Source organism: Carcharhinus amblyrhynchos, chromosome 31 (assembly GCF_965287045.1).
Source record: "Carcharhinus amblyrhynchos chromosome 31, sCarAmb.v2.hapA, whole genome shotgun sequence".
NCBI lineage: Eukaryota > Metazoa > Chordata > Chondrichthyes > Carcharhiniformes > Carcharhinidae > Carcharhinus > Carcharhinus amblyrhynchos.
Window position 1 is genome coordinate 14,164,754 of NC_137354.1, and position 26,289 is coordinate 14,191,042.

Below are 26,289 nucleotides of genomic sequence, written 5' to 3' on the forward strand. Positions count from 1 at the left end.
AAAGCTTTAGCCTGGATGGCGAGGGACTCAGTTTGCATGTCACAAAGCACAGCACGCAGATGTATTCTGTTTCACTGTAGTTACCTGATTTAATTTACTAGGTATCAACGTTGCTGAAGGACCATTCACCTGTAAGGAAGAATATCATTTCAGTTGGGAGTGCTGTTCTGTGGTGTAATTTGAAAGACACTACTCTGATTCGGTATTTGGCTTCCTTTTTCACACTAATGCTGGTCAGTGGTGTCAGCGGAAAACTAAGTACATTAACATACAAAAGATAGTAAACAGTAAACTAATGCTCCTCAACAACCTATGCCATACATCACTTCAACCAGTCGGATACACACAGATAAAGACAGATATTCCAACTTTGTGCCAAACTGATGCCCCTATTGACAAAACGTTGATAAAATATCCATGGGACAAATACTTGATTAACTAACAACTTGGTGATGCCTGGACAATCATTCAAGTGTCTTCTGGCCTGCCACAAGTCTAAAATTCCAAGCTAATCTTTTCAATATTTTCTGTCATGTGGCTAAATCAGGGGCAAATGTTTACATAATACCAAACATAGCTTTTTTTGATAAGAAACTTTACATTCACGATGAACTCCAAATTGGGGATTCTGTTTTTAAAAAGTTCAAATCGCAAAGGAAGTTGAAGAATTGGTAATATGCGTTGCATGTCTTCTTCAGCTGGACAACTGCACAGCTTGGGGACTACTGAGTCGTGGAAAAAAATAGCTTTCCATATAATCTGGAAAGTTGAAATCAGTGTATTTCAAATTACACCACAGAACAGCACTCCCAACTGAAATGATATCCTTCCTTATAGGTGAATACCATCCTTCAGCAACGTTGACACCTAGTAAATTAAATCGGGTAGCTACGTGAAACAGAATACATCTATCCCGACAGAAAACAGAGTAAACAAAGAATGGAAAGTGCTTTAGGAGATAACATATTGGAAGATGCAGATAATATTGATAAATCTTTGCTTTCAATATGTATATCTTAACTCTAAGGGTACATATACTGTCAGGCTCAAGTGTAGGAACTTACTTTAAAATTTTCTTTTAGGTACTTTGTTATGTTTAGTGAAAGAGAGCGTTTAAGCTTAAAAAGTATCTTGTACGAAGTAAATTTGCATATTTATTGAAAAAGTGCTTCTAAACCGGAGACACATTTTGTGCGGAAGTAAATTTGCAATCACCCACAATTTAAGCAATTACGCCTCCCCCCCCCATGATCATCTAATTAATTATTTACTCATCCCAAAGTTCAAATGCGACACTTGGGTACTCACTCTCCATTAACAATGGATCGTAATGGAGGAGGGAAACAAAGCGACGGTCAGCAAAACTGAGTCTTGGGGGGAATTAACCTGAACAACGGGGGCCACCGGCTGCTACTGCTGCGCTAATAATAACCCAGCTGGCGAGGCGCTGTCAGCGTGTGCCCAACGGTTTGGAACCTTGGCCAATTCAAGCCGCGCCAAACATTCCATTTTGCCGGACAAAATTCCCATTTAAGGAAATAGAACGCCTGACGTCACCTATGCAGGGGAGGGGGGTAGGGCACGGGACAACAAACAGACTCACCAAACATGAAGTCGGAAACGACGGAGTGTGGGGGTAGGAGTTAGGGGGCGGGGGTTAGGGCAATTATTTTGATTGATGGCTGTGGTGACCAATCGGAGAGCGGAGAGCTGGGTCCCAGTATTCCTGCGGAGACGCAATGTTGACTGGCAGGAGGGCGGGGCCGGGAAAAGTAGGCGGGGATGAGGGCGGAGTTAAGGGTGATTGATTTGATTGGCAGCGCTGATGACCAATCGAAGAGCGGGGCGGTGGCCCTCCCGCGGTAAGTCAATGTTGACTAGCGGGGAGGGGCTGGGGGGAGGGGTAGACATTGGTGTGGAGTCTGCCAGTTTTTTCCAGGAGAAAATTGGTGATCCGGGCGCGACGGGAAGTGCAAGAGGCTTTTTGTAAACGTTTCTTTTCCTCTTTTTTTCGACGAGAGGGGATCCCTTTCTGCGTTTTCCTTTTGATTTGATTTTGGGAATCCCGAGCTGCAACCATGCCTGTGTTTCACACCAAGACGATAGAAAGTATTCTCGAGCCGGTAGCTCAACAAATCTCTCATCTGGTGATTATGCACGAAGAGGGTGAAGTAGATGGGAAAGCAATACCTGATCTTACTGGCCCCGTTGCTGCCGTGCAGGCAGCTGTCAGTAATCTAGTGAGGGTAAGTACATGTATGTGCCTCGAAAGCCCCTCAGGGTGAGTGTGTACAGTACTGCAGATATTCCACACGTACGTAAAAAGCCACAAGATCAAACAAAACGATCCCTTTTCCCCCTCAAAGATAGGGAGAAAAATGTTGAATTCACAGAGCCCAGTACAGATGAATGATTCATTCGGTGCGCTCATGGTGACAGTTGATTAAGTTGCAGCAGGACTTTTTTTTCCCTTAAATAAGTCTGTATCGTTATCAAATATAACAATCGTGACCTATTGCTTATGCAAGTTTCCGAACTCCATAGTTGGGCGTGTAGTTTTGAATAACCTCAAGACATACTTTAAAATAGTTTCAATATGTGTCTGCCACCTAACCGAAGATGGCTGTTGCGGTCCCCCCACCCCCCCCACTCCCTGGCGACGTCTCATGCATCTTTAATAGTTTCATGTTTAACTGTAGACCAAACCCTGTGAGACTTCTGAAAGGCTTTGTTTCCCACTTGCCGTCAGTTGAGTATGCCCTGTGGGCACAGATTTGAGTGCCTGCTGCCAATTAGTAACACTTTTCAGTTATGAACTGATTTAGAAAAAAAAGGAAACATAACTTTCAAGTGAAGTGCGTAGTTTGTTTCCTAAAATACCTAGAATTTGAGCTGGTACAACGCTTCTCTTTCTGCCATACGTGAAAGGGTAGGTTGATTTGAGGTTAGTTGACAGGATAGTTTCAGATACCGGAAAACATCGTTGCCACACTTTGAAAATTATACATGCACGCTGTTTAATTGGTTGTTTTGAGTGAATCCACTGTTAATGAATAATCTTGTGCCCCATAAATGTGACATTTCTCCACGGACCATTGTAATCTTCATGGCGAAGTTCTTCAAATTAAGTGGGTGTTTTTGTAACAGCACTGAACCGCCTCTTTTACGTTAAAAAGTAGCATTTTCCATGCACTGACAAACTGGATGCTGTTGATAAAAGCTCAACCTTTTCAGATGTCTGAAATCACGTACCAGTCGACTCGAAAACAGACGCTTCCCTGCTGCCATCAGACTTTTGAATGGACCTACCTCGAATTAAGTTGATCTTTCTCTACACCCTAGCTATGACTGTAACACTACATTCTGCGTTCTCTCCTTTCTTTGCCTAAGTATGGTATGCTTTGTATAGCGCGCAAGAAGCAATACTTTTCACTGTACACAAATACACGTGACAAATTAAATCAAAGATGTCTATGATAAACGAATTAGAACGTAGAACTTAGAACATTACAGCACAGTACAGGCCCTTCGGCCCTCAGTGTTGTGCAATTAATTATTAATGTATGAATTGCATTTTTATGTGGTATGTCGCCACTGTCTGGCCGATATTGAGCAATTGTGAAAAAAATGCTACAATGTCGCATTAGATTACTGTAACAAGAACTTGTATTTGCCTAGCACCTTTAATGTTGTCAGATGTCCCAAACTGCTTCAAAGGAGTATTATCAAGCAAAATCAAAGCCAACCATGTGAAATATTAAAGGTTTGTTCAATGATTTGATTTTGATTTAGATTTATTATTGTCACATGTATTAGCATACAGTGAACAGTATTGTTTCTTGCATGCAAGTTATGAGACAAATTATATGCAAGGTGCTATATAAATACAATAAACTTCCCAAGGGGCTTCATTTATAAAACATAATCAGATACTGAGTCACAAAAGGAGATGACCACAGGTCAGACAAAGAGGCAGATTTTAAGGAGGCCTTAATGAAGGAAAGCTAGAGAGGGAATTCCAGAGTTTTAGGTCCTAGACAAATGAAGGGAGGCCACCACTGGTGGAGCAATTAAAATTGGAGCCAAAATTGGAGGAGTGCAGGTATCTTGGGAGTGCTCCAGGTGGGAGGAGATTAGAGACAGAGTGATAATAGCAGAGTAATAGTCTAAGTTCTCAAAACAAGGTTGATGATATTTGCAGAATTTATCCCTTGACTTAGTTATAGTCATTTTGATATTCCTTGATTTAATTATAGTGGATTTTATAGTGGAGTGCCACATTTGTGTTTGCACAAAATGAAGTAATTAGAGGTGATCCATAAGACTATATTTTCTTGGGGTGTTTTAGATGGTCAGATATACATAATCATCAAGAGGGCCAAAAATGGCAGTTCAACATCCCTGGATAGAAAGTTTTCAGGCAGGAAGGGGGTTAAAAGGTAAGGTGTAGCATTATCAGCTAACAAATCAGTTACATTTATGAGGAGATGAGACATGCTAAATGAAGTATCAAATGAGGCCACATGGGCTGAACTCAAATAATAAAAGGGCAGCCACGCTGCTCAGAGTGTACTATAGGTACCCAAATAGGGGAAATTGGAAGAGCAAATACGTAGGCAAATTTCTGAGAGCAAAAATAACAGGGCAGTAATAACTGGAAACTTAGACTAACTGACTATTACTTGGGATACAAAAGGTGCAAAGGACACAAAGTTCTTGAATTGCATTCAAGAGAACCTTGTTAGCCAGCACATAACAAACTCAATGAGAAAGGGTGCAATTCTAAATTCAGTCTTAAGAAACGAAGCTGGGCAAATGATGAAGTAGCAGTGGAAGTAGTGACCATAAATAGTTAGATTTAACAAAATTATGGAAAAGGACAGAAATAGAACAGAAAAGTTCTTAACTGGGAGAAGACAAACTTCACAAGCTAAGGACTGAACTGGTGGACTGGACACAGCTACTAGAAATAAAATCAGCAAGAGGCATTCATAAGTGAGATTCTGTGGGTATGTTATAGATAAGTTTGGTATCCAGAAGCATACAGGGTAAAATAGTGTAGAAAAATAAAGCTTATGACAGCTGCAAAAAGCATTATTCAATAGAAAGCCCAGAGGAATATAGAAAATACAGGGATGAAGTAACAATGGAAGTTAGATAAGTATAGGGAGGATGCAAAAATAGTAGCAAGTAAAATCAAAGAAAACTCGGATGTTTTACTTGTACGTTAAGAGCACAAGAATAACTAAAGAAAGGGTAAGGCCTATCAGAGATGTATGTGGTAATTTGTGCATTGAAGCTGAAGATGTGGTTCTCTGACTATTTTATTACTGTCTTCACTAAGGAGGGGGATGATACAGACATTTGAGTTAAAGAGGAATGTAAAATATCAGATTCAATAAACATAATGAGGGGGGGAAATACTGGAGGGGCTGACATCCATGAAGTTGGATAAATCACCAGGGCTGGATGGATTGTATTCCACACTATTAAAGGAAGCTAGGGAGGGAATAGTGGATGTGATGTGGATCAGTTTTTAATCTTCACTAGCTACAGGCAAGGTACCAGAGGATTGGTTTGTGAACATACCACTATTTAAAAAAGGTGCAGTGGATAGGCCAGAAAATTATAGACTGGTTAGCCTGACTTTGGTGTTGGGGAAATTATTTGGAATCAGTTCTGAGAGACAGGATGAACTCTCGGGCACAGATTGATTAGGGATCGTCAGCACTGGGGAAGATTGCATCTTATTACATTTTTTGAGGAAGTAGCAAGGAGAATTGATGGGCATCCTGAAGTGGATGTTGCCTACATGGATTTTAGTAAGACATTTGACAAGTTTGCGCCTGGCAGACTGGTTGCACCGCTGCTGGAATTTTGTGTACAGCCCTGGTCACCACATTACAGCAAGAACATAATTGTTCTGGAGACAATGCAGAGGGGATTTACAAGAATGTTGTCAGGGCTTGAAGATTGCAGCTGATGAAAGATTGTATAGGTTTGTGTAGTTTTCCTCAGAATGGAGGAGGCTGAAGGGTAACCTATTGAAGTGTACAAAATTATGAGAGCTCTAGATGGGGTAAACAGGAAAGACTTGTTTTCCATAGCTGAATGGTCAGTTCTCAAGGGGTGTAGATCTAAACTGGTAGAAGGATTAAAGGGGATATGCGGAAAATATTTTTCACCCAAAAAGGTAGTGGGCATCTGGAATTCACTGCCTGAATTTGTAGCTGAGGCTGAGACAAAGAGATACCTCAAACTGCACCTGAAGTGCTATAACCTGCAAGGCTGAAAAGTGGGATTAAAAGGAATGGCTAATTTTTTTCTATTTTCTGGCCAGCACAGACACAATGGGCTGAATTGCTTCTTTCTGCGCCATAACCTTTTTATGGTTTGACGTCTTTTAGTTTAACACTGGTTAAATGGTTAAATCAAAGCAATATCTGAGAATCCATCATTTGGTTTTGAGATTAAGCAATACCTTCATAGATCTCCCATTTGTTGTGTACTTGATATTACTGAATTTTCATAAGTACTTAATTAATAACTAGACATGGTGGAGATGATTCATCTGCATTTCTATTAAAACTATTTTGCTAAAGTTTGATGACTCCAGGATGGATAAAGTCTGTTTCTAAGCTCCAAAGATTATGAAGTTTCCAGGATTTGCCCCAGTCGCAATCACTTTAGCTAATCTCCACTGGAGCAACATTAGGGGTTCTAGAGTTGGTTGGAGTCCCCTGTGTTTGGGACAAGAAATGTATTAGGATTTCTACTTTTCATCACAACACTGTGTGGGCTCTCTCCTCAATAATATACCTGCTATTGCTAGTTAAAGCAGCATTTAATTTGATGGTGATGTCTTCTGTGATGATTGGATAGTCTAAAAATACTCCCTGTTCACATTGTAAATAGACATTACTTGAGCAAGGTATGGAAGGATGAATGCTGCTTGTAGAACTGTATCCCAGTGAGGAAGTGAACACACCTTCACAAGAGGGAGTAGAAAATGCTCATTGGTGTCAAGCTCCTCACTACTGACAGAAAAGTGCTGAAATTACAACCTTCCATAGAACTGTTAGCATTTTATAATTACAGACATTGATTCAATATAGGCCAATAGTGCAGTTCTGCTCCATACACGTACTTATTTCGTTAGTTTAAGTAAAACATTAAACTTGCATTTACACAGTGCAATACCTGAGTGTCTCAGTGACTTATAGCCAATAAATTTCTTACAAATATTGTCATTATTATAAGGAAGTGCAGTAATGGTGTTGATTGCTGTGTTCACTAATGCAAAATATTGTTGCATGCTGATTTACAGGAGGGTACAGAATAGCGATTATTGTATCCAAGTGATTACAATAAAATTATCTAATAGTCCTTTTAAAGGAGTTCCTTCTGGTGACATGAATATCATAAGAATATTAAATTTTAAGAATGAAACACTTTTGAAGCAATTTGTGTATTAATAATCAAGCACCATAATCTGTCTTTTTATTGAACAATTGGGTTTTCGTAATTGCTTTTCATATAATCTGGATGAGCCTTGTTAAAGGTAGGGTTTAAATTCATAAAGTATTTGATAGAGCTGTTCACAATTATGAAGAGACTGGACAGATTAGATAGGGAGAAACTGTTCCTGCTTGTTAAAAGACCAAGAATGAGAGGGGACAAATTTAACGTGATTTGCAAAAGAAGAATTTGCAATGTAAGAAAAAACCTTTATACACAGTGAGTAGTTTGGGTCTGGAATGCACTACCTAGAAGGAGGCAGGTTTAGTTGAGGCATTCAGAAGGGCATTACATGATTATTTGAATGGAATCATACAGCTTATAGGAAGGAACTTAAGAAGGAAATTAGGAGAGCCAGAAGAGGTCATGAGAAGGCCTTGGCAGGTAAGATTAAGGAGAACCCTAAGGTGTTCTAAAAATATGTGAAGAAGTAAAAGGTTGAGATGTGAAGGAATAGGAACTATAAAATGTGAAGGTGGGAAAGTTTGTACAGAACCAGTAGAAGTAGCAGAGGTGCTTAATGAATATTAATATAACTCCGTAGAAATCCCTCCACAGGGTCCACCTTCTCTACAACCGGGACACTATCCCTGATCAATAGTGCCACTCACCTCCCTCTTTTACCTCCCTCTCTGTCCTTTCTGAAACATCTGGCACCTGAAGTATGCATTCCTGTCCCTGAGACATCCAAGTCTCTGTAATGGCCACCACATCACATTTCCAAGCAGTGATCCATGCTCTAAGCTCATTCACTTTATTCACCACACGCCTGGCGTTAAAATAAACACATCTCAAACCTTCGGTCTGAGCGCTCCCCTTCTCCATCACCCGTCTATCCTCCCTCTTACACTGTCTACAATTCTTCTCTATTTGCAAGCTAACCTCATCGCTCCCAGTCACCTCATCTTGATTCCCTCCCAGCCTTTCCAGTTTAAAGTCTCCCCAGTAGCCTTAGCTAACCTTCCTGCCAGGATATTGGTCCCCTTGCAATTCAAGTGCCACCTGTCTTCTTTGTACAGTTCACACCTGCCCCAATAGAGGTCCCAACGATCCAAGAACCTGAATCCCTGCCCCCTGCTCCAGTCCCTCAGCCACACATTCATCCTCTACTTCATTCCATTCCTGCTCTCGCTTTGCCGTGGCACAGGCAGCAATCCCGAGATTACTACCTTTGCGTTCCTCCTTCTCAACTGTCTACCTAACTCTCTATTTTCTCTTTTCATGACCCCCTTCCCTCTTCAGTGGTACCAATATGTACCACTACATCCCTATGTCAGTGGTACCAATATGTACCATTACCTCTGGCTCCTCTCCCTCTCACGTCAGGATTTCTGGGACGCGACCAGAGACATCCTGGATCCCGGCACCAGGGAGGGAAACCACCATTCGAGACTCCTGTCTGCCTTCGCAAAATCGCCTGTCCGATCCCCTGTCTGTAGAGTCCCCAATTAATACTGCCTTCTCTTTTCCTTAGCCCTCTGAGTTACAGGGCCAGACTCTGCTCCAGGGACACGGCCACTGCTGGCTCCCCCAGGTGAGCTGTCCCTCCCCCAGCAGTACTAAGACAGGAGTATTTATTGTGAAGGGGCACGTCCACTGGGGTGCTTTCTATCACCCAAGCTTTCCCCTTCCTGACCATTACCCACTTGTCTGCCTCCCGTGGCCTCGGTGTGATCACCTGCTGGTACCTCCTGTCTATCACCTCCTCATTTTCCCCTAACCAGACGAAGATCCTCGAGTTGCAGTTCCAGTTCTCTAACACGGTCCCTTAGGAACCGCAGCTCAACATGCCCAGCACACCTCACACTCATAATTTCCCTTTTGTAAAGAATACAGAAAAAAGTAATTAAGAATTAAACTTACCCTGCCTTGCCCTTTTTGCTTAAGCCCGATGAGCCTAAGCCCTTTAGCTCTCACTCTGCTCCCAGCTCACTCCGCTGCCCGCTCTCAACACTGCCCGCTGTATAGAGTGGCCTGCTCTTTAAACTTCCCACTCACCACTGGCTGATGTCAGATGCCTGCACAGCCTCGAGGGGAAAAAAAAACTCAACCTTCTAGAATCCCCTGCGGCCGACTTCCGCTTCCCTTAGTTTAAAAGAAAAATCAGCGGAAAAACCCCGGAATAAATAAATAAAAAAAACACCAGTACTATGGGTACCCTCAGCACTCCTACTAAGAATCTCTCCCTCTCTGTCCTGCTGCAGCTGAACAAATGTTGGTTCTATGTTCAATGTACAGGGTTAAGGAGAAAAGGGCAGGAGAATGGCACAAAGTCACAATGCACTTTCAGAGAGCTGGTGCAGATACGATTGGCCAAATTGCCGCATTCTGCACTTTAACAATTTTGTGATTCGTTAATCTAACGGTTTGAACTAATCACTCCAAAAATGAGTTCGCATTCCACCACAGTAGTTTGAGAATTCTTATTCCCTGTCAGTTTTTTTTTGAAAAGCAATCAAGAGGCCATTGGATTATTGTAAATACCATACAGATTTGGGAAGGAAACCCATCTGATCAGGTACTCCGGACTGGAGTCATGTGTAGGTAATATACTTGTCTCTAAGTCCCAGTGAAGTGACTGGGCAAGCAAGCTTTCAGTTATGCCAAACCATCAAGCTTGGGGAAAATAGGGATAGGCAATGAATGGCGATCTGAGATTGAATTAAGCATACATGTTTAAAAAATTGCACAAATATACTCATCTAAGCTTAGTAATTATTAAACTTAAATAGATAACAAAAAATCATGTTCATGTTAAAACCTCTTTGTGCTTTTGGCAGGAGCCCATTTGCAGCTGGTGCCTCTGCCTATGAGGTTCTTGTACGAACAGTTGTTGCTGCATCACTGTGGTCTATATCTTTCATAACCACTCTTTGAGCTGTATGTGGGAATGGGAATTATTTTAAGAATGTCCAGTACCATCGAAATTGCAGAACCTTGATATTGATTATGTTACATTTCCTACCTGTATTCCTTGGTGCAGATGTAGGGTGGAGGGAGAGAGGAAAAACTGAATGGGTGGAGAAAAGGAATTGATATTCTTTTATATAAAAGAGAACTATAGTTCTATTTCCAGTACAGCAACCAATGAAAATTTCCTGTCTCCTGACCTTCTCTGAATTACTAATAAATTAGTTTGAACATATCTCAAGGCTTAAATTTTATTTTTACGGAGGAAATTTGATAGGTTTAACCTACCAAAACTTATTTCAGTCATTTTTACCCAAAGATATGTGAGCATTTGGAAAAAAGAGCTAGATTCATGTACCATAGCTGTGACCAAACTCCATATGAAAACTGTCCCTACATTTTCCATGTAACTGTCAAATTTTAAAAAAATCTTCCAACTATCATAAAATTTCAGTGTTTTTTATATTGTTTGTTATTAACGTACATTTACATCAAGAAATCAAATGCTTTCATAAAAATTAGTTGCTTACATCATCAACTGAGATCCAGCTTTTCTGTTTTTAGGCCTGGTCTACTTTGGACCTGGATGTTTCTATGACTCAGTTTTGTCTATCCACTTCATTGCTGTTTGCTGCTGCTGCTTTGATATGGGAGCTCCAATCTTTCACCTCATCATCTCTGCTGTGATCTTGACCATTATTCACTTTGCCCCTTTGCAATCTTCATAGTCATCTCCTCAGATGTCTTCACTGCGGTTCCCCCATTGATGTTGTTCATTTTGGGCCCCGAGGATCCTTAAGAGCTGATTCATGATTTCCTCAGATTCAATTTCACCTATCTTAGTCCTAGAAAGCTGAAGCTGACACGCAGAAGCATGAAAATATTTATCAACTAGCGTGGAGCTTTCAAAATAAAAATAATAAGCTAGCAGACTGGTCTAGAACATGAACTGTGTTGGACAGCCAGCCCTGCAAATTTATATCATTTCCACATTGCATGGGATATTATTAAAAGATGTATCAACTTTTTGGCATAGGATTCTTTCTTAGTAAATGTACTTTAGTTTGAATTTGTCCTGCTGATTTAGATATTAAATTCTAGGTTTGCTTTCTGTATCATTTACTTCTTGACATACCTTGCTGTCACTATTTGAGTATCTAATGCAGATTACCAAGCTTGCAACTGGTTTCCGTATGCAGGCCATTCACGTAAATAATGAACAATGAGTGGTCCAAAGACTGTCATTGAGACACAAGCCTGACAGTTATATTCTTGGCTGGAGTCCAGGTCCTCTCCTTTCTTAATCCAACTAACCAAATATTCATCCCATCACACTCCCATGTGCAGATCTCCTGTCCTCCCAATCTAACCCTGGTGGCATCTATTTTGTTCCATTTCAATTCTTTTTGTCTGTTGAACTGTCTAAAATTCCAATAACTTATTTCATTGTGAATTCCTCAATTCACATAAAATCCTGAAAAGAAGTGGGAGTATGTTGATCTTTTCTGTCAAAATCCACACGAGCTGTTTCATATTAAGCTATTGCTTTATCAATCCAGCCTGCTTTTTTAGAGTAGTTTGTATTAATTTATTGTTATTGACGTTAGGTTGTTTGGCCTGCAATTTCAGGGGTCAGATTTGTTCCCCCATCCCATTTTTTAAATATCACACTTAACATTGTCAGTTCCCTGCTCATATGCAATGCTGATTTGGAAATTACAGGAATGCAGCTCCTGATTTTCCATCCATTAATTTCAATGAAAAAATAGAGATCTGCATGTTTGTGACTTCCTGAGCATGATGTGCTCTTTGTTCATGTTACCCAATTGTCATTTTTTCTTTCTATTAAACCGATTCCTCGAAGTAATTATGACATTTGGTGACAGCCCATTCTCTGATCATTTGACTGTTATGACTACCGTTATTGTTATGTAGCTGTATTACTTAACAACTGTTAGCTAAAACATTGAACCATTCACTCCAGAGTGGGTGGGGAAATGACAAGAAACTTGGCCTTGCCTAACTTAATTGTGGATTTGTGTGGCTTTGATTACGTCATTTGACCTTCAACACGAGAGGAAATAAAGGACCATATTACTGGGAATGTGTAGTAAAAGTTTCCAGTAGTATCAGGAATCAATTGTTTTGTAGCTTAATATAGTGAGTTGGAGTTCAAAAGTAGTTTTCATTGTGATGGAAGTATCATGGATTTATAGAGATGCAAAATGCTACAATGCCTTGTTTGTTTCTGTTGCTGTAAGTAGTTAATGCTTTTTTAATTAGAAGCCAGCTGTGGGAAGAGGCAGGTTTAGTGGTTTAACTGGCAATATGCACCATTTGAATGTAATATTCAGAGTTGTTGAAACCACACGTAAAAGGGCACGTCTGACAATTACTGGTGACAATTACAATGATGTGGAGATGCCAACGTTGGACTGGGGTAAACACAGTAAGAAGCCTCACAACACCAGGTTAAAGTCCAACCAGTTTATTTGATAGTAAACCCACAAGCTTTCAGGGTTTGCCCCTTCATTGGGTGAGTGGAGAGTGGAAAGAACGCGAAAGCTTGTGGGTTTACCATCAAATAAATTGGTTGGACTTTAACCTGGTGTTGTGAGACTTCTTACTCGACAATTACAGTTACAGCAGAATGTCATTAATGTGGCAATGTTTTGATTGTTATATTGAAACTATTTAAAATAAAAATTACATTTCTTACAAATAAATAGATGTAAAGTAAATTCAACATACTTTGAATGTAAGTAGTTAGACTTTTGAACCTGGCCACAATTTATTTTCCAGAAAAGAGATTAAATTGGTATGTAGTCTGTGCTTTGGTGAAAATTGTTGCATGTACTCAAGTTACAAAATTGACACTCGCAGAATACAGTTTGTAACTCTTTTAACAATTCCATTGCACAGTGAGTTTTTTGGGGCTATTGTCGTTTCAAATTAAACAGGGCGTAATGTAGGCAAAGGAAGGCTTTGAATCAATTCTCATAGCCAATTTTAATCAAAGTACTTGAGTATTGTGTAGAGAGGGATATGATCTATTCAATTTCTCTGCTGGAGTAACTTGGAGAACTACCACAACCTGCATTGCATTCAGTTATGGCTGAATGCAACAGTTCATTCTGTGATATTGATTTCTGCATAAACTGCTGTTTATGCTGCATGGCACATGTATCATATTTAAGGATCTTGATTTTGTATGGATAATTGGATGAAAATCTCCAGTATCAGTATAAAAATTCTCGAATTGTAAGTAATAAAAACAAATTTATTCAGTCACTGTGGATCAGTGATCCTGGTTATGTGGTAAGCATTCAAGGTATTGCAAACATGCATAATGACCCTTGGCACTTTGAGAAGTCATTTTAATTCAATTGTTTGTATCTCTTTTCATATCTACTTTGTCAGTGCTGATAGTGCTGCATAACTTGTATTGCATATAAGACTTTTATTTGCAGTTGTTAAGAATTTTACTTAATTGCAGAAAACATTCACAATTAAACTGATAAACAAAATGTCTGCAATATTGATAAATCTAGAATTTTGGAATTGCAAGCTTTTTAAACGATTGTGTCAGGAATTTTCAATAAGCCAACCTTTTTTGTATTGAGCTCCCGCTTTAACTGGCAACAAAGACCAGCTGGATTGAATCAGTGTTGAGGTTGCAAGCTCAGGCGTTTAAACAATATTTAAACTTAGTGCGATGGTATGTATTTGATTTTTTTTGTGTGCATGAGAATACTTTTATGGTATTTCTAGCAATGGGTTCTTTCAAATTCCTGCAATATTTATATGGCTGATCCAGTTAAGTTTCTTATTAATGGGGGCCTCCAAAAAGTTGAATGTTCAGCTGATAGAACACACACACATTGGAGACAATCAAGCTTGGCACTGAGGTGGCAAGTAATTTTTGTGCCACACACTATCTCATACTTGAATGTTGTTTAGATCTTGCTGCAGTCAAAGACAAAGTAAGTATCCAACTCTTTTTTGAGTTAAACAATTCAACTAAATTAAATAGACCGAGGAACAAATTAAGAGGGGCAGCCCCTTAAACGGGAAACTTAGTATCCAAGGTGTTAGCAAATAATACAATCAAAGTGAATATGTCCAATTTTGATGTAAGGGTGATCAGTGATGAAGCAGCTGAAGATTGTTGGGCCCAGGTCACTGCCATGAGGAACTCTTAGAACAAAGTTTTGGGAATGAGCTGAATGAGCCATAGCAACCATTACCATCTTCTTTCTTCCTGGGTATAATTTGAGCCTGTGGGAATGCTTCCCTCCATTCTTATAGAGTCAGAGAGGGTTACAGCATGGTGACAGGCCCTTTGGCCCAACTTGTCCGTGTCGCCCTTTTTTTTTAAAACCCCTAAGCTAAACTCAATTGCCCGCGTTTGGCCTATATCCCTCTATACCCACTGTACCCATGTAACTATCTAAATTCTTTTTAAAGGATTAAAATTTTACCTGCCTCTATACTATCTCTGGCAGATTGTTCCAGACACTCACCTTCCTCTGAAAAATTTGCCCCTCTGGACACTTTTGTATCTCTCCTCTCTCGCCTATGCCCCCCTCTAGTTTTAGACTCCCCTATCCTTGGGTAAAGATATTGACTATCTACCTTGTCTAGTCCCCTTATTATTTTATAGACCTCTATAAGGTCACCCCTCAGCCTCCTATGCACCAGAGAAAAAACTCCCAGTCTGTTCGGCCTCTCCTTTATAACTCATTCCATCAAGTCCTGGTAGCATCCTAGTAAATCTTTTCTGCATGCTTTCTAGTTAAATAATATCCTTTTTATCGTAGGGTGACCGGAATTGAACACAATATTCCAAGTGTGGCCATACCAATGTCTTGTACAACTTCAATAAGATGTCCTAACTCCTGTATTGAATGTTCTGACTGATGAAACCAAGCATGCCGAATGCCACCTTCACCACTCTGTCCAGCTGTGACTCCGCTTTCAAGGAGTTATGAACATGTATCCCTAGATCTCTTTGTTCTGTAACTCTCTCCAATGCCCTACCTTTAACTGAGCAAGTCCTGTCCTGGTTCAGTGTACCAAAATGCATTACCTCACATTTGTTTAAATTAAACTCCATCTGTCATTCGTCAGCCCACTGGCCCAACTGATCAAGATCCTGTTGCAATTGAAGATAACTTTCTTCACTGTCCACCATGCCACCAATCTTGGTGTCATCTGCAAACTTACTAACTATGCCTTCTGTATTCTCATCCTGAACCTACAGCACATGGACAGCAGCAGTTCAAAATGTGGCCCATGACCTTCTCAAGGATGAGGAACATCCTGGGTTACCACTGACCAACCGTACATTGTGTCTACAAGAGCAAATCAGAGATTAGGAATTCTGCAGTGAATATCTCGGGTTCTGGCTCCCCAAAGCCTGTCCACCATCTACAAGGCACAAGTCAGGTGTATGATGGCATATTCTCCACTTGCCTGGTTGAGTGCAGCTCCAACAGCCACACGAAACTTGACACTATCCAGGACCAGCAGCCCCTCGTGATTGGCACAGCATCCACCACCTTCAACATTCATTCCCTCTGCCACCAATGTACAGTGAAACAGCGTGTACCATCTACAAGATGCACTGCAATAACTCACCGAGACTCCTTCAATAACTTTCAAACCCACGACCTCTACCACCTAGAAGGGTAGCAAATGCATGGGAACACCATCACCTGCAAGTTCCCCTTAAAGTCACACATCAACCTGACTTGGAAATATATCATCATTTGTTCAATGTTGTTGGGTCAAAATCCTAGAACATGTTTCCATACAGCAGAACAGTCACGCCTGCACCACATGGACTGCAGTGGTTCAAGAAGGTGGAACATCACTAATTTCTTGAGGGTAGTTAGGGATGGGGAAATAAATGTTGAATTAGCTAGTGACAGCAGCATCCCATGCATAAATTAAAAATGTTAAGCCAACATTTATTGTTCTTTTTAAGTGATGTCCACATCCCGCTAATTAAATTAAAAAAAATACTTTTGTCTTTCTCCGGAGAGCAGCTTAATGTCTGAGATGAGATTATAACCCTAGAATCTGTAGAGCGGAAGGAGGCCATTTGGCCAACCGAGTCTGCACTGACCACTATCCTCATCCAGGCCTTATCCCCATAACGCTATGCATTTACCCTAGCTCGTCCCCCTGAAACTAAGTGTCAATTTAGCATGGCCAATCCATCTAACCTGCACATCTTTGGACTGTGGGAGGAAACTGAAGCACCTGGAGGAAACCACGCAGACACAGGGAGAATATGTAAACTCCACACAGACAGTGACCCAAACTGGGAATCGAACATGGATCCCTGCCACTGTAGGCAGCAGTGCTAACCACTGTGCCACCATGCTGCCATAGTAAGGAGTTCAGTGCTGCAATGTATTGAAAACCATTGCTCATTAGTGCACATATATCAAAGAGATTTTATTTGATGCATGCATAATTATTCTTCATTGATTAGCTCTGATCATTTCAGAGGATATTATTACTAGTTTTAGACATTTGGCATGAAGTTCATGCAATAAAACCAAGTAGAACTGTGTTCCACCTATGTCTGTAAAGTACAAAATAGTTTCCTATCCCCTTTGGAGTGGTTGTGTATGTGGGTGTTTTCTGCAAAATCTTTTTATAAATCAAGCTAATCTACCATCAATATTTTTCTGAATATCAAAGGTAAGGATCCAGAAAAGGTTATTGTAAAATGTCACAGTGAGGAATTGAAATTAACTTGGGAGATTTCATTTAAAACAAACATTGGAGTAATCAAATCAAGTTTGCATTTGATGACTTTGAAAAGTTAAAATTGATGTTAATTAAATAAGAAATTGCTTTGTTTATAAAGATCATCTAAAACAGAAAATTGAAAAGTAGTTTGTCTCAGAATTATTTTGTCGAGCTATTTTAATATTGGAGAAGTTTGCTCATATTAAAGGTGTACTTGATGTATCTGGGTGTGCACCTTTGTACCTGGAGTATTATTATGATGATAGAAATATTGTGTTCCAGCATGGCACATTACCTGAAATTTTACTCCTCTGCCCACCACAGGAATTGGAGTGGGTGAGGGGCAGACCGTGGAAAGATCCATTGACTTCGGGTGGGGTTTTACAGTTTTGGGACTGTAAAATCCTGCCCGTTGTCTCCAACGATATTATAATGGTGTGCACAGTATTCACTTTTCTCTGTCCTCATCCTGTACATCATGCTTGGCTCAATTTTAATTTGATTTGATTTATTATTGTCACATGTATTGGGATGCAGTGCAAAGCATTATTTCTTGCACGATATACAGACAAAGCATGCCATTCAAAGAGTTATAGGGGAGAAGGAAAGGAGAGGGTGTAGAATATACTGTTGCAGTTATGTATAGGGTGAAGAAGTGTGCCTTAGCTGAGATCAGCGAAGCGACCATAAATCAGGAATTTGAGATCCTGAGGCACTCAATCTTGAATCTTGAAATGGTCATTAGGACACCTTTTAGATTAGGAGTTTGAATATGTTCATTTTGTGCTCAAGGAAAAGATGTGAATGAAATCTTTTCCGTTTTGGCTACCTGGTGGCAGCATCAAGAAGTTGTTGGTTTAGTGTTTAGATGGAAAACAAAACCTCAGTTATACAGAACATTGTGGGTCAGTGTTTGGTGTACCATTTTGTAGCCCCATATGATATCTGATTTTTCATAATTGTTTGATTATGGCTCCATGGTCATTGGAACTGGATTGCGACCACCAAGAAGAAGAGATGTTCTAGCCAGGAGATAGAAACGCCATTCTTAGTTACATTTCAACTCTGGTCCCTGAGATGAAAGTCCACTCATTCTCTTGGCATCACTAGCCCTCTAGATTGAAAATACTTCCAATGGCTTTGTGCAGCAGAAATAAGTGTAATGAATATTAACCATATCCATTGCAAGTCTTACTGCAGTGCAAATAATGTGACAGTGACACTCAAAATAGCTTAATACTGGCACACATTCAAACAATGTACATTCTTCATGGCAAGCAGATAAAATGGCCCTCTCTTCAGTCATGTTAAACTTGTTGACAGTTGATGCTAACCTCAATAGGAATGTTGCATTCTTGTGACAAGGCTTGGTTAATTGCCTCAGTTGTATTTTGCAGACTTTGAGGGAGAGACAATGAATGATGTCAATATGGTACAGTTAAACGCAGATACGTAGAGGCTAGTATGTGGAGTGGGCATGGCATGGGCTGGCCATTAACTCGGTTCAGTGGTTCAACACATTTGTACGTATGGATTTCCTGGACCATATGAAAACCTGAGAATACGAAAATCTAGTGTTGGCATGTTGAGATAAAATTTCAATTTTTGTCATTGTACTCTTTGTTTAGAAAATGATCCATTCTACAAATTGCAAAGTAGATAGTTACTGAAAATACTTTGAAAGAAGATAGCAAAATAAGTGGTTAGCATTGGTCGGCCACTCTTTTCCTTTCTGTTTTTCAAAAGATACAATCAAATATGGTCAAACTAGCTGCTTCCTTCAAAGATGATTTCTACTGAAAAGTGAAAATATTATGTTGTTTGAAAACTGTAAGTATGTTATTTTGTTTACTAAAATTAACCAATAGAGGAAAAATAACTGAAAAGCAAAGCCAACATAAGACCATGAGATGGATTTTTTTTTGCATTTTTCTGCTAGGTTTTCAACACAATTCTCTTGGAAACATCAACTTGCTGCAAATTGCCGTAACTGCTTTTAAACTCAACAGGAAACAATCTACTTGTTATTGCAAGTTACAGGCTCATTTTCCTTTGCAATTAGGGATACCAGCTTCTGGCTAAAATGTGAGCATTACAACTTCAGGAAAATTAATCTGATCCAGGCTGGCCAGATGGGATTCGTTAAAAGTTGTGCTTTCAATGATATCACTTTCTGTTTTTTGTATAGTTATGGAAACCCAAGCTCATAGAATAGATTGGTTACCTTAATTTAGGTTAGATATATTTTTGTAGCTCTTAAATTTTGTAGCTGTCAATATGTTTGAGAGGTATTGTAACTGAAGATATTATTGTTTTAAACTTTAAGTATTCATTTTTAAAATCTCCACCCTATATTCTAAGTTTATAAATCCATTTCATGATTCTCTGTGGTATGCAGAAAGTGAATTATAAATAATGTGCAAAGATATGTCTTATTAGGAGGTGGTGCCTTCCGAGTTGTCTGTTATAAAATTTGATAATACCTACCAAGGATTGCTAAAGGCACGAGAGTCATAAGTAAGTGGTTTACATTATTCTATAGTTAACACTGAAAACTAATTGCGCAGCATTCTATTATATTCGCTTTTCCAGTGTACTCATTCACTGGACAAGTTGAATCGACATTAATTCTCTCCTGGCCTTGCTTAATCCAAAATATAATGCATCAAAACTGTTTTTCAACATTTAACAGAAATTTAAATATACAATCTGTTTTAGTTGTAAATTTTTGATAAACTTTCACTCCTAAAAATGAAAAAAACCCTTGGTAATTCCTTTTAGGCATTTGATAGATGTAGGATTACAGTCAACCACAAAGCATTGATCCAAACCTTTGCATGATTGCAACAAACAAGTACTCAAAAATCATGAGTGGTTTGAGATGGTATTCATAGAATCATATAGTGTAGAAGCGGACCTTTGACCCATCAAGTCTGCATTGAGAGGTGTGAAACACCTGACCTCCCATTTACCAGCACTTGGCACATAGCCTTGATGTTGTGGTGTGTCAAGTGCTCATTCAGATACTTTTTAAAGGATGTGAGGCAACTCGCCTCTCACCCTCCTAGGCAGTGCATTCCAGGCTGTCATCACCCTCTAGTTAAAATAGTTTTTCCTCAAGTCCCCCTAAACCTATTGCCCCTCGAGACTGAATCTTCTACTAAAGGAAATAGCTGCTCCTTATCCACCCTATCCATGCCCCTCATAATCTTGTAAACCTCGATCAGGTCACCCCTTAGTCTTCCCAGCTCCAACGAAAACAACCCAAGCCTATCCAACCTCTTACTAATCTTACCCCCTACATTGTGATCTAAGTTGTTTATATTGTTGTTCGTCCATCATCGTCGATGAGGACTTCGACACTATTAGTCATTTTAAGGTTGGATGCAGTGTGTTCAAAGATGACTGATCAGGCCAATTTGGTCACAGAATGCCCTGGCACATATTGGACAGATTTGTGTAGGCACTATCGTTGTTGCGCTGCTGGCTCTGGACTTATGCAGCTCACGTTTAAGTTGTGCTTCAGCAATGCATCTTGCTTTGTAATCTTGACAGCCCTTGTGGATGAGGCAGTGCCAGATAGGGTGGTTTTGTGCTAGCGTTTCCCAGGTGGTCGTATCTATGTCAAGTGACTTCAGGGAGGCCTTTGTAACGTTTCTTCTGTCCTCCATGTGAGCGTCTACCTGCAGAGAATTCCCCAAAAAGGAACTGCTTGGATATGCGCTCGTTTGTCATATGGATGATATGACCTGCCCCCCTGGGTCTTTGCTCTCATCAGCAGTATGTAGACTGATGGTAGGCTTGCTGTAGAGAGAACTTAAGTGACTGGTACTTTGTCTTGCCATCTGATGGGTAATATTCTGTGAAGACAAGTCATGTGGAAATGATTGAGCTGTCTTGGTTGCCTTTGATACACAGTCCATGCTTCAGAGGCACACAGAAGGGTAATGAGTACCGTGATGCTATAGACCTTCAGTTTTGTTGCTGGGCTGATTCCTCGACATTCCCATACAGTGGAGCGCAGTCTACCGAAAGCAGAACTTGCCTTTGCTATTCTGAAGTTAACTTCTGTATCAATACTCACTGCTTGAGAGAGGGTGCTGCCAAGATAAGTGAACTGGTCCACTGCCTGTAGTTTCTGCCCTTTGATTGTGATTATGGGTTCTTTGTACAGTGCATGAGGAGCAGGCCGGTGCATGACTTCAGTTTTTTTAATGTTGATGGTGAGTCCAAAGATGTCACAAGCCGTGGAAAACTTGTCCATACTGACTTGCATCTCTGGCCCTGAGCCAGTATACAGTGCGCAGTCATCGGCAAAGAGGAAGTCTCTCAGAACAGTCTCCTTCTCTTTGGCAATAGTGAATAATAATAATAGTTTTGGTAATAGCTTGAAGTCTCCACAGGTTGAAGAGCTTCCCATCCACCCTGTACTTGAGGTTGATTCCGGCAACACACTCCTGGAAAGCATCATTCAGCTTGGCAGTAAACATCATGCTGAACACTGTGGGTGTGAGCTCACAGCCCTGTTTGATGCCATTAGCGACTGGGAATGCCTCAGAGGATTCTCCCCATCCAGTACTCTAGCCATTATGCCATCATGGAACGGTCATACCATCTGAATGAATCTGGGGGTGCAGCTGAACTTTGACATGATCCTCCACAATTCTTGTCGGCTGACAGTATCGAAGGCTTTCGTGACGTCAACAAAGATTGCGATTCTGCTCCTGACACTTTTCCTGAAGTTGGTGTGCAGCAAAAATCATGTCAATAGTCCCGCGACCTTTGTGGAAGCCACACTGTGACTCTGGAAGTAGGCCCAGCTCCAGATGAGTGAACAGATGATTTAACAGGACTTGGACTCTTGCAAGGGTTTTTCCTGCGATGGAGACTAGCGAGATTCCTTGGTTGTTGAATACTTGTTGGTTGCCCTTCCTCTTATAGAGGTGAATGATGGTGGCATCTTTAAGTTCCTGAGGAATGGATCCTTGCTTCCAAAAGGACTGGAACAACTTGGTGAGCTTCTCGATAAGTACAGGACCAGCAGCTTTGTAGATCTCTGCGGGTATGGCATCTGCCCCAGGGCTTTGCCACTGGATAGCTGGCTGGCAGCTTTCGTGACTTCAGCTACTACCGGTGGGTCATCCATGGCGCTGTTGACATAGACCTGGAGAATTTTGTCTATAGCCTCATCGTTAATAGATGACAGTCGGTTGAGGATGGCTTCAAAGTGTTCAGCCCATCTTGCAGGATCTGAGCTCTCTGTAATGAGAGTTGTACCATCTGTACTCAGGAGGGGGAAGTCCCGAGAGATTGAGGTCCATAGTGTTGAGGGCTTCATGGAACCGTTTCAACAGCTGTGGGGAGCCACAGGTGAGAGCTGAGTGCCAGGTGGGGACAAAGAGTGGACCCCCCCCAGTATGTACGACCCCTCCCTGACACCCCATAGATCCAAGTCGTTTATGTAAATGATAAATAATAGGGAACCCAGCACAGTTCCCTATTGTGTGCCATTGGACACTGGCGTCCAGTCACTAAAATAGTCTTCCTTCATCATCTTCTGTCTCCTACAACTGAGCCAATTTTTAACGCAAATCCTCAAATTACCCTGTATCTGATGTGTATTTTTTTTTATAAGCCTCCCACGTGGGACCTTATCAAGGAAATTGTTGAAACCCACGTACGTAGAATCAACTGCAGTATCCTCATCTACACACCTGGTCACCTCAAAAAAAATCAATCAAATTTGTTAGCTATGATCTCCCTCTTACAAAGCCAAATGGAATTTAATGTTGGCAAGTGTGAGGTGGTCCACTTTGGTAGGAATAATGGTAGGAAGGATTATTACTTGGCGAAAAACTGCAGCAGGCGACGGTGCAGAGGGACCTCGGGGTCCTTGTGCATGAGTCGCAAAAACCCAGCCTGCAGGTGCAGCAGGTGGTCAGGAAGGCTAATGGGATGCTGGCCTTCATAGTGAGGGGGATTGAATATAAAAGTAGGGAGGTCTTGCTGCGGCTGTATAGGGCATTGGTGAGGCCGCAGCTGGAGTACTGTGTGCAGTTTTGGGCGCCGTACTTACGCAAGGATATTTTGGCCTTGGAGGGAGTGCAGAGGAGGTTTACTAGGCTGATGCCGGAGTTGAGGGGGTTGAGCTATGAGGAGAGGCTGAATAAACTGGGCTTGTACTCGTTAGAGTTTAGAAGAATGTGGGGAGATCTCATTGAGACATATAAGATGATGAATGGGATGGATAGGATAGAGGTGGAGAGACTCTTCCCGCTCAGAAAGGACAGTAGGACTAGGGGGCACAGCCTCAAGATAAAGGGGGGGGTGCGGTTTAGAACGGAGTTGAGGAAGAACTTCTTCACTCAAAGGGTGGTGAATCTCTGGAATTCTCTGCCCGTTGAAGTGGTGGAGGCTACCTCGCTAAATATTTTTAAGACGCGGGTTGATGGGTTTTTGATAAGAGAGGGGATTAAGGGTTATGGGGAGAGGGCGGGAATGTGGAACTGAGCCACGACAGATCAGCCATGATCTTATTGAATGGCGGGGCAGGCTCGAAGGGCTAGATGGCCTACTCCTGCTCCTATTTCTTATGTTTTATGTTCTTATGTTCATGCTGACTATTTCCAGTCAAGCTTTCCTCTCAGTGGAAATTGATGCTCTCCTTCAGACTTTTCTCCAATAGTTTCCCTACCACTGATGTGAGACTCATTGGGCTTAGTTCCCTGTCTTTATCTCTATAGCTCTTCTTAAATAGCAGAACCACATTAGCAGTTCTCCAATCTTCTGCTACCTCTCCCATAGCCAGACAGGAATTAAAAATTTAGGTCAGAGCTGCTGCAATCTTCTCTCCTGCCACCCTCAGCAGCCTGGAACACAATTTATCTGGACCTGGAGATTTGTCCACTTTTAAGCCTCCCAACACCTCCAATAGTTCATACTTCCCTATATCAACTTGCTCAAGAACCTCGCAATTTCTCCCAGTTCCATCCCTTCATTCTCATGAAGATGGATGTGAAGTCTTCGTTCAACACCCTACCAAGTCCTCTGACTCCACCCACAGATTACTCCTCTTGATCTATAATAGGCCTTCTCCTTCCCTGGTAATCCTCTTCCCACTGATATACTTATGGAGTATGGATTTTGCCCTACTTTTACCAACCAGAGCTTTCTCATATCCCTTTTGTTTTGCTTTCTTAAACTCCACCCTCCACTTTCTGTACTTCACTAATGTCTCCGCTGATTTGCTCCACCTTGTACCTGCTGAAAGCCTTTTTCTTCTCACATTACCCCAAATATGTCTGGTCATCCATGGTTCTCTGGACTTACTACTATTTCTTATCGCCCTAGAGGGAACATGCTGGACTTGTGCCTTCCTACTTCTGTTTTGGATGCCCCCTCCCACTGCTCTTCTGTAGATTTCCCCACCATTAGCTGTTCCCAATCTACCTTGGCCAGGCCCTTCTTTATTTTTCATTTTATGAAACTCTACTCTCCTCCGATCCAAAACTTATTTTTCAACTGGTCAATTTCTTTGTGTGTAACAAACTTAAGTTATGCCATGTTCTCACTGAAATGCGCCCCGCCCCGCCCCGCCCCGCCCCATTTTGCATTTACTGGATAAGGCCAAAGTAAAAGGTTGCTTATACAAGAGCAGGTGGGCTTACTTAGCTAATGAGCTGGAAACTGAACGTCTGTATTTATGAGCTGTTCTTTTGGTTTCCTAGAATGAAGGAAAACTTTAAAATTAAGAGATTGTAATGTTCATTTCTACCTGGGAACAGGTTGTGTATGTCACATTTACATGGGGATAGATGGAGTTTAGTGACATTCTTTGTTTTGAGTTCACCTCTATGAATTCACTTAATGCATAGCCAGCAAGCAAGATTGATTGAAAGAAACAGCTATGAAGAGACAGCAAACAGGAAGACTAGTTAATGTTTGAAAAGTGGCTAAAGGACTGTCAGCTTTGTGTCTTGTGCAGCTCCTTGGAAGTTGAGAGGTAAAGCCAAACCGACACCGGAAGTAGACTAAATACTATGTACTATTGTCCATGGAGCAGCCTGTGATTGCTAAATGATATTCAGTATAAGACAGAAAACCGACTGGAAGATTTGCTTACCTGGAAGTCAAAGGATGGAACCTATAGTAATCCTCGCTGTGAAAAACAGCTAACCTTGTTGCAGCTGGAGTTCTGGAAGTCATCCAACTTGATTCCAGTTTGAGACAATAGAAGTGGCCTTTAGGAAATCAGGGGAGGGGATTGGTTTCCTGATAGGGTGTGGGTGGGGTTGTTGGTGCACGCTTAATGGGCTGAAAGGCCTCCTTTTGCCCTGTAGGGATTCTGTGATAATCTTCATTTCAATTTGTGGGTGGGGCTGACTTGAGTGAAATGATTTTTAAACTAGTGTTAAAGATTGCAAAAACTTGATTTATGCTTGAGGTAACTTGTGTTTAAAATTCCCTGGTTGGTTCAGACAATTTATGCTGATAAAGCTGGTGGAAAACATTTGCCCCATTGCTTCAAGCTGCTCTGTTTTCAAGGACGTTATCTTAATGTTATCGAGTACTGTGAAACTGCAGCAGCGATGTCTGAGTTCATTACTTATTCCTGTATACAATATAGAGGAAGAAAGATGAGGGGAATTGTCTGTTTGATCTTTTCATACAAACTGAAAAAAGACATGTGCTCTGGACAGTGGCCTTTTAAGGAAATGTGCAGCTCTCTAAATGAGACTGCCTTAAAAGGAAAACTTCTGGAGCTTGTTACTGTAACTTTTTGTACTCATTGTCTAGCTTGTAAATTCATTTTTCAGGCAAGTGAGTAGGATTCCTTTTGTCAGAAAATACATTTTAGAATTACAGTTGTAGTTTTTTTGCTTAGTGGAGCTGAAATTATTTTGTGCAAGTCCTTTTTGCAGCTAAAACAAATTTATGCTTGTGGAAATGCTAATCAAGATTGCAAGTTTGCATGCAACTATACATATGCAAATAATGCATCTAATTGGGAACACAGTAAATTCCAGTGAAATTGAAGCACATTTTTAACCTGAAATACAGTTTAATCGAGGTCCATCTTTCACGGCTTTTTTTTAA

At 40.8% G+C, this 26,289-nt stretch overlaps 1 protein-coding gene across 2 annotated transcripts in view; it reads left to right on the top strand.

The window, feature by feature from the left end:
* Positions 1 to 1,903: 1,903 nt before the first annotated feature.
* The window catches only part of LOC145360585 (vinculin), a 120,856-nt gene continuing 96,470 nt past the window's right edge, over positions 1,904 to 26,289 (top strand). For both annotated transcript variants that reach the window (XM_080215923.1, XM_080215924.1), the window contains exon 1: positions 1,904 to 2,246. In XM_080215923.1, the coding sequence (XP_080072049.1) occupies positions 2,079 to 2,246 (168 nt within the window). In that variant the 5' untranslated portion in view covers positions 1,904 to 2,078. The remainder of the gene's footprint in view (positions 2,247 to 26,289) is intronic.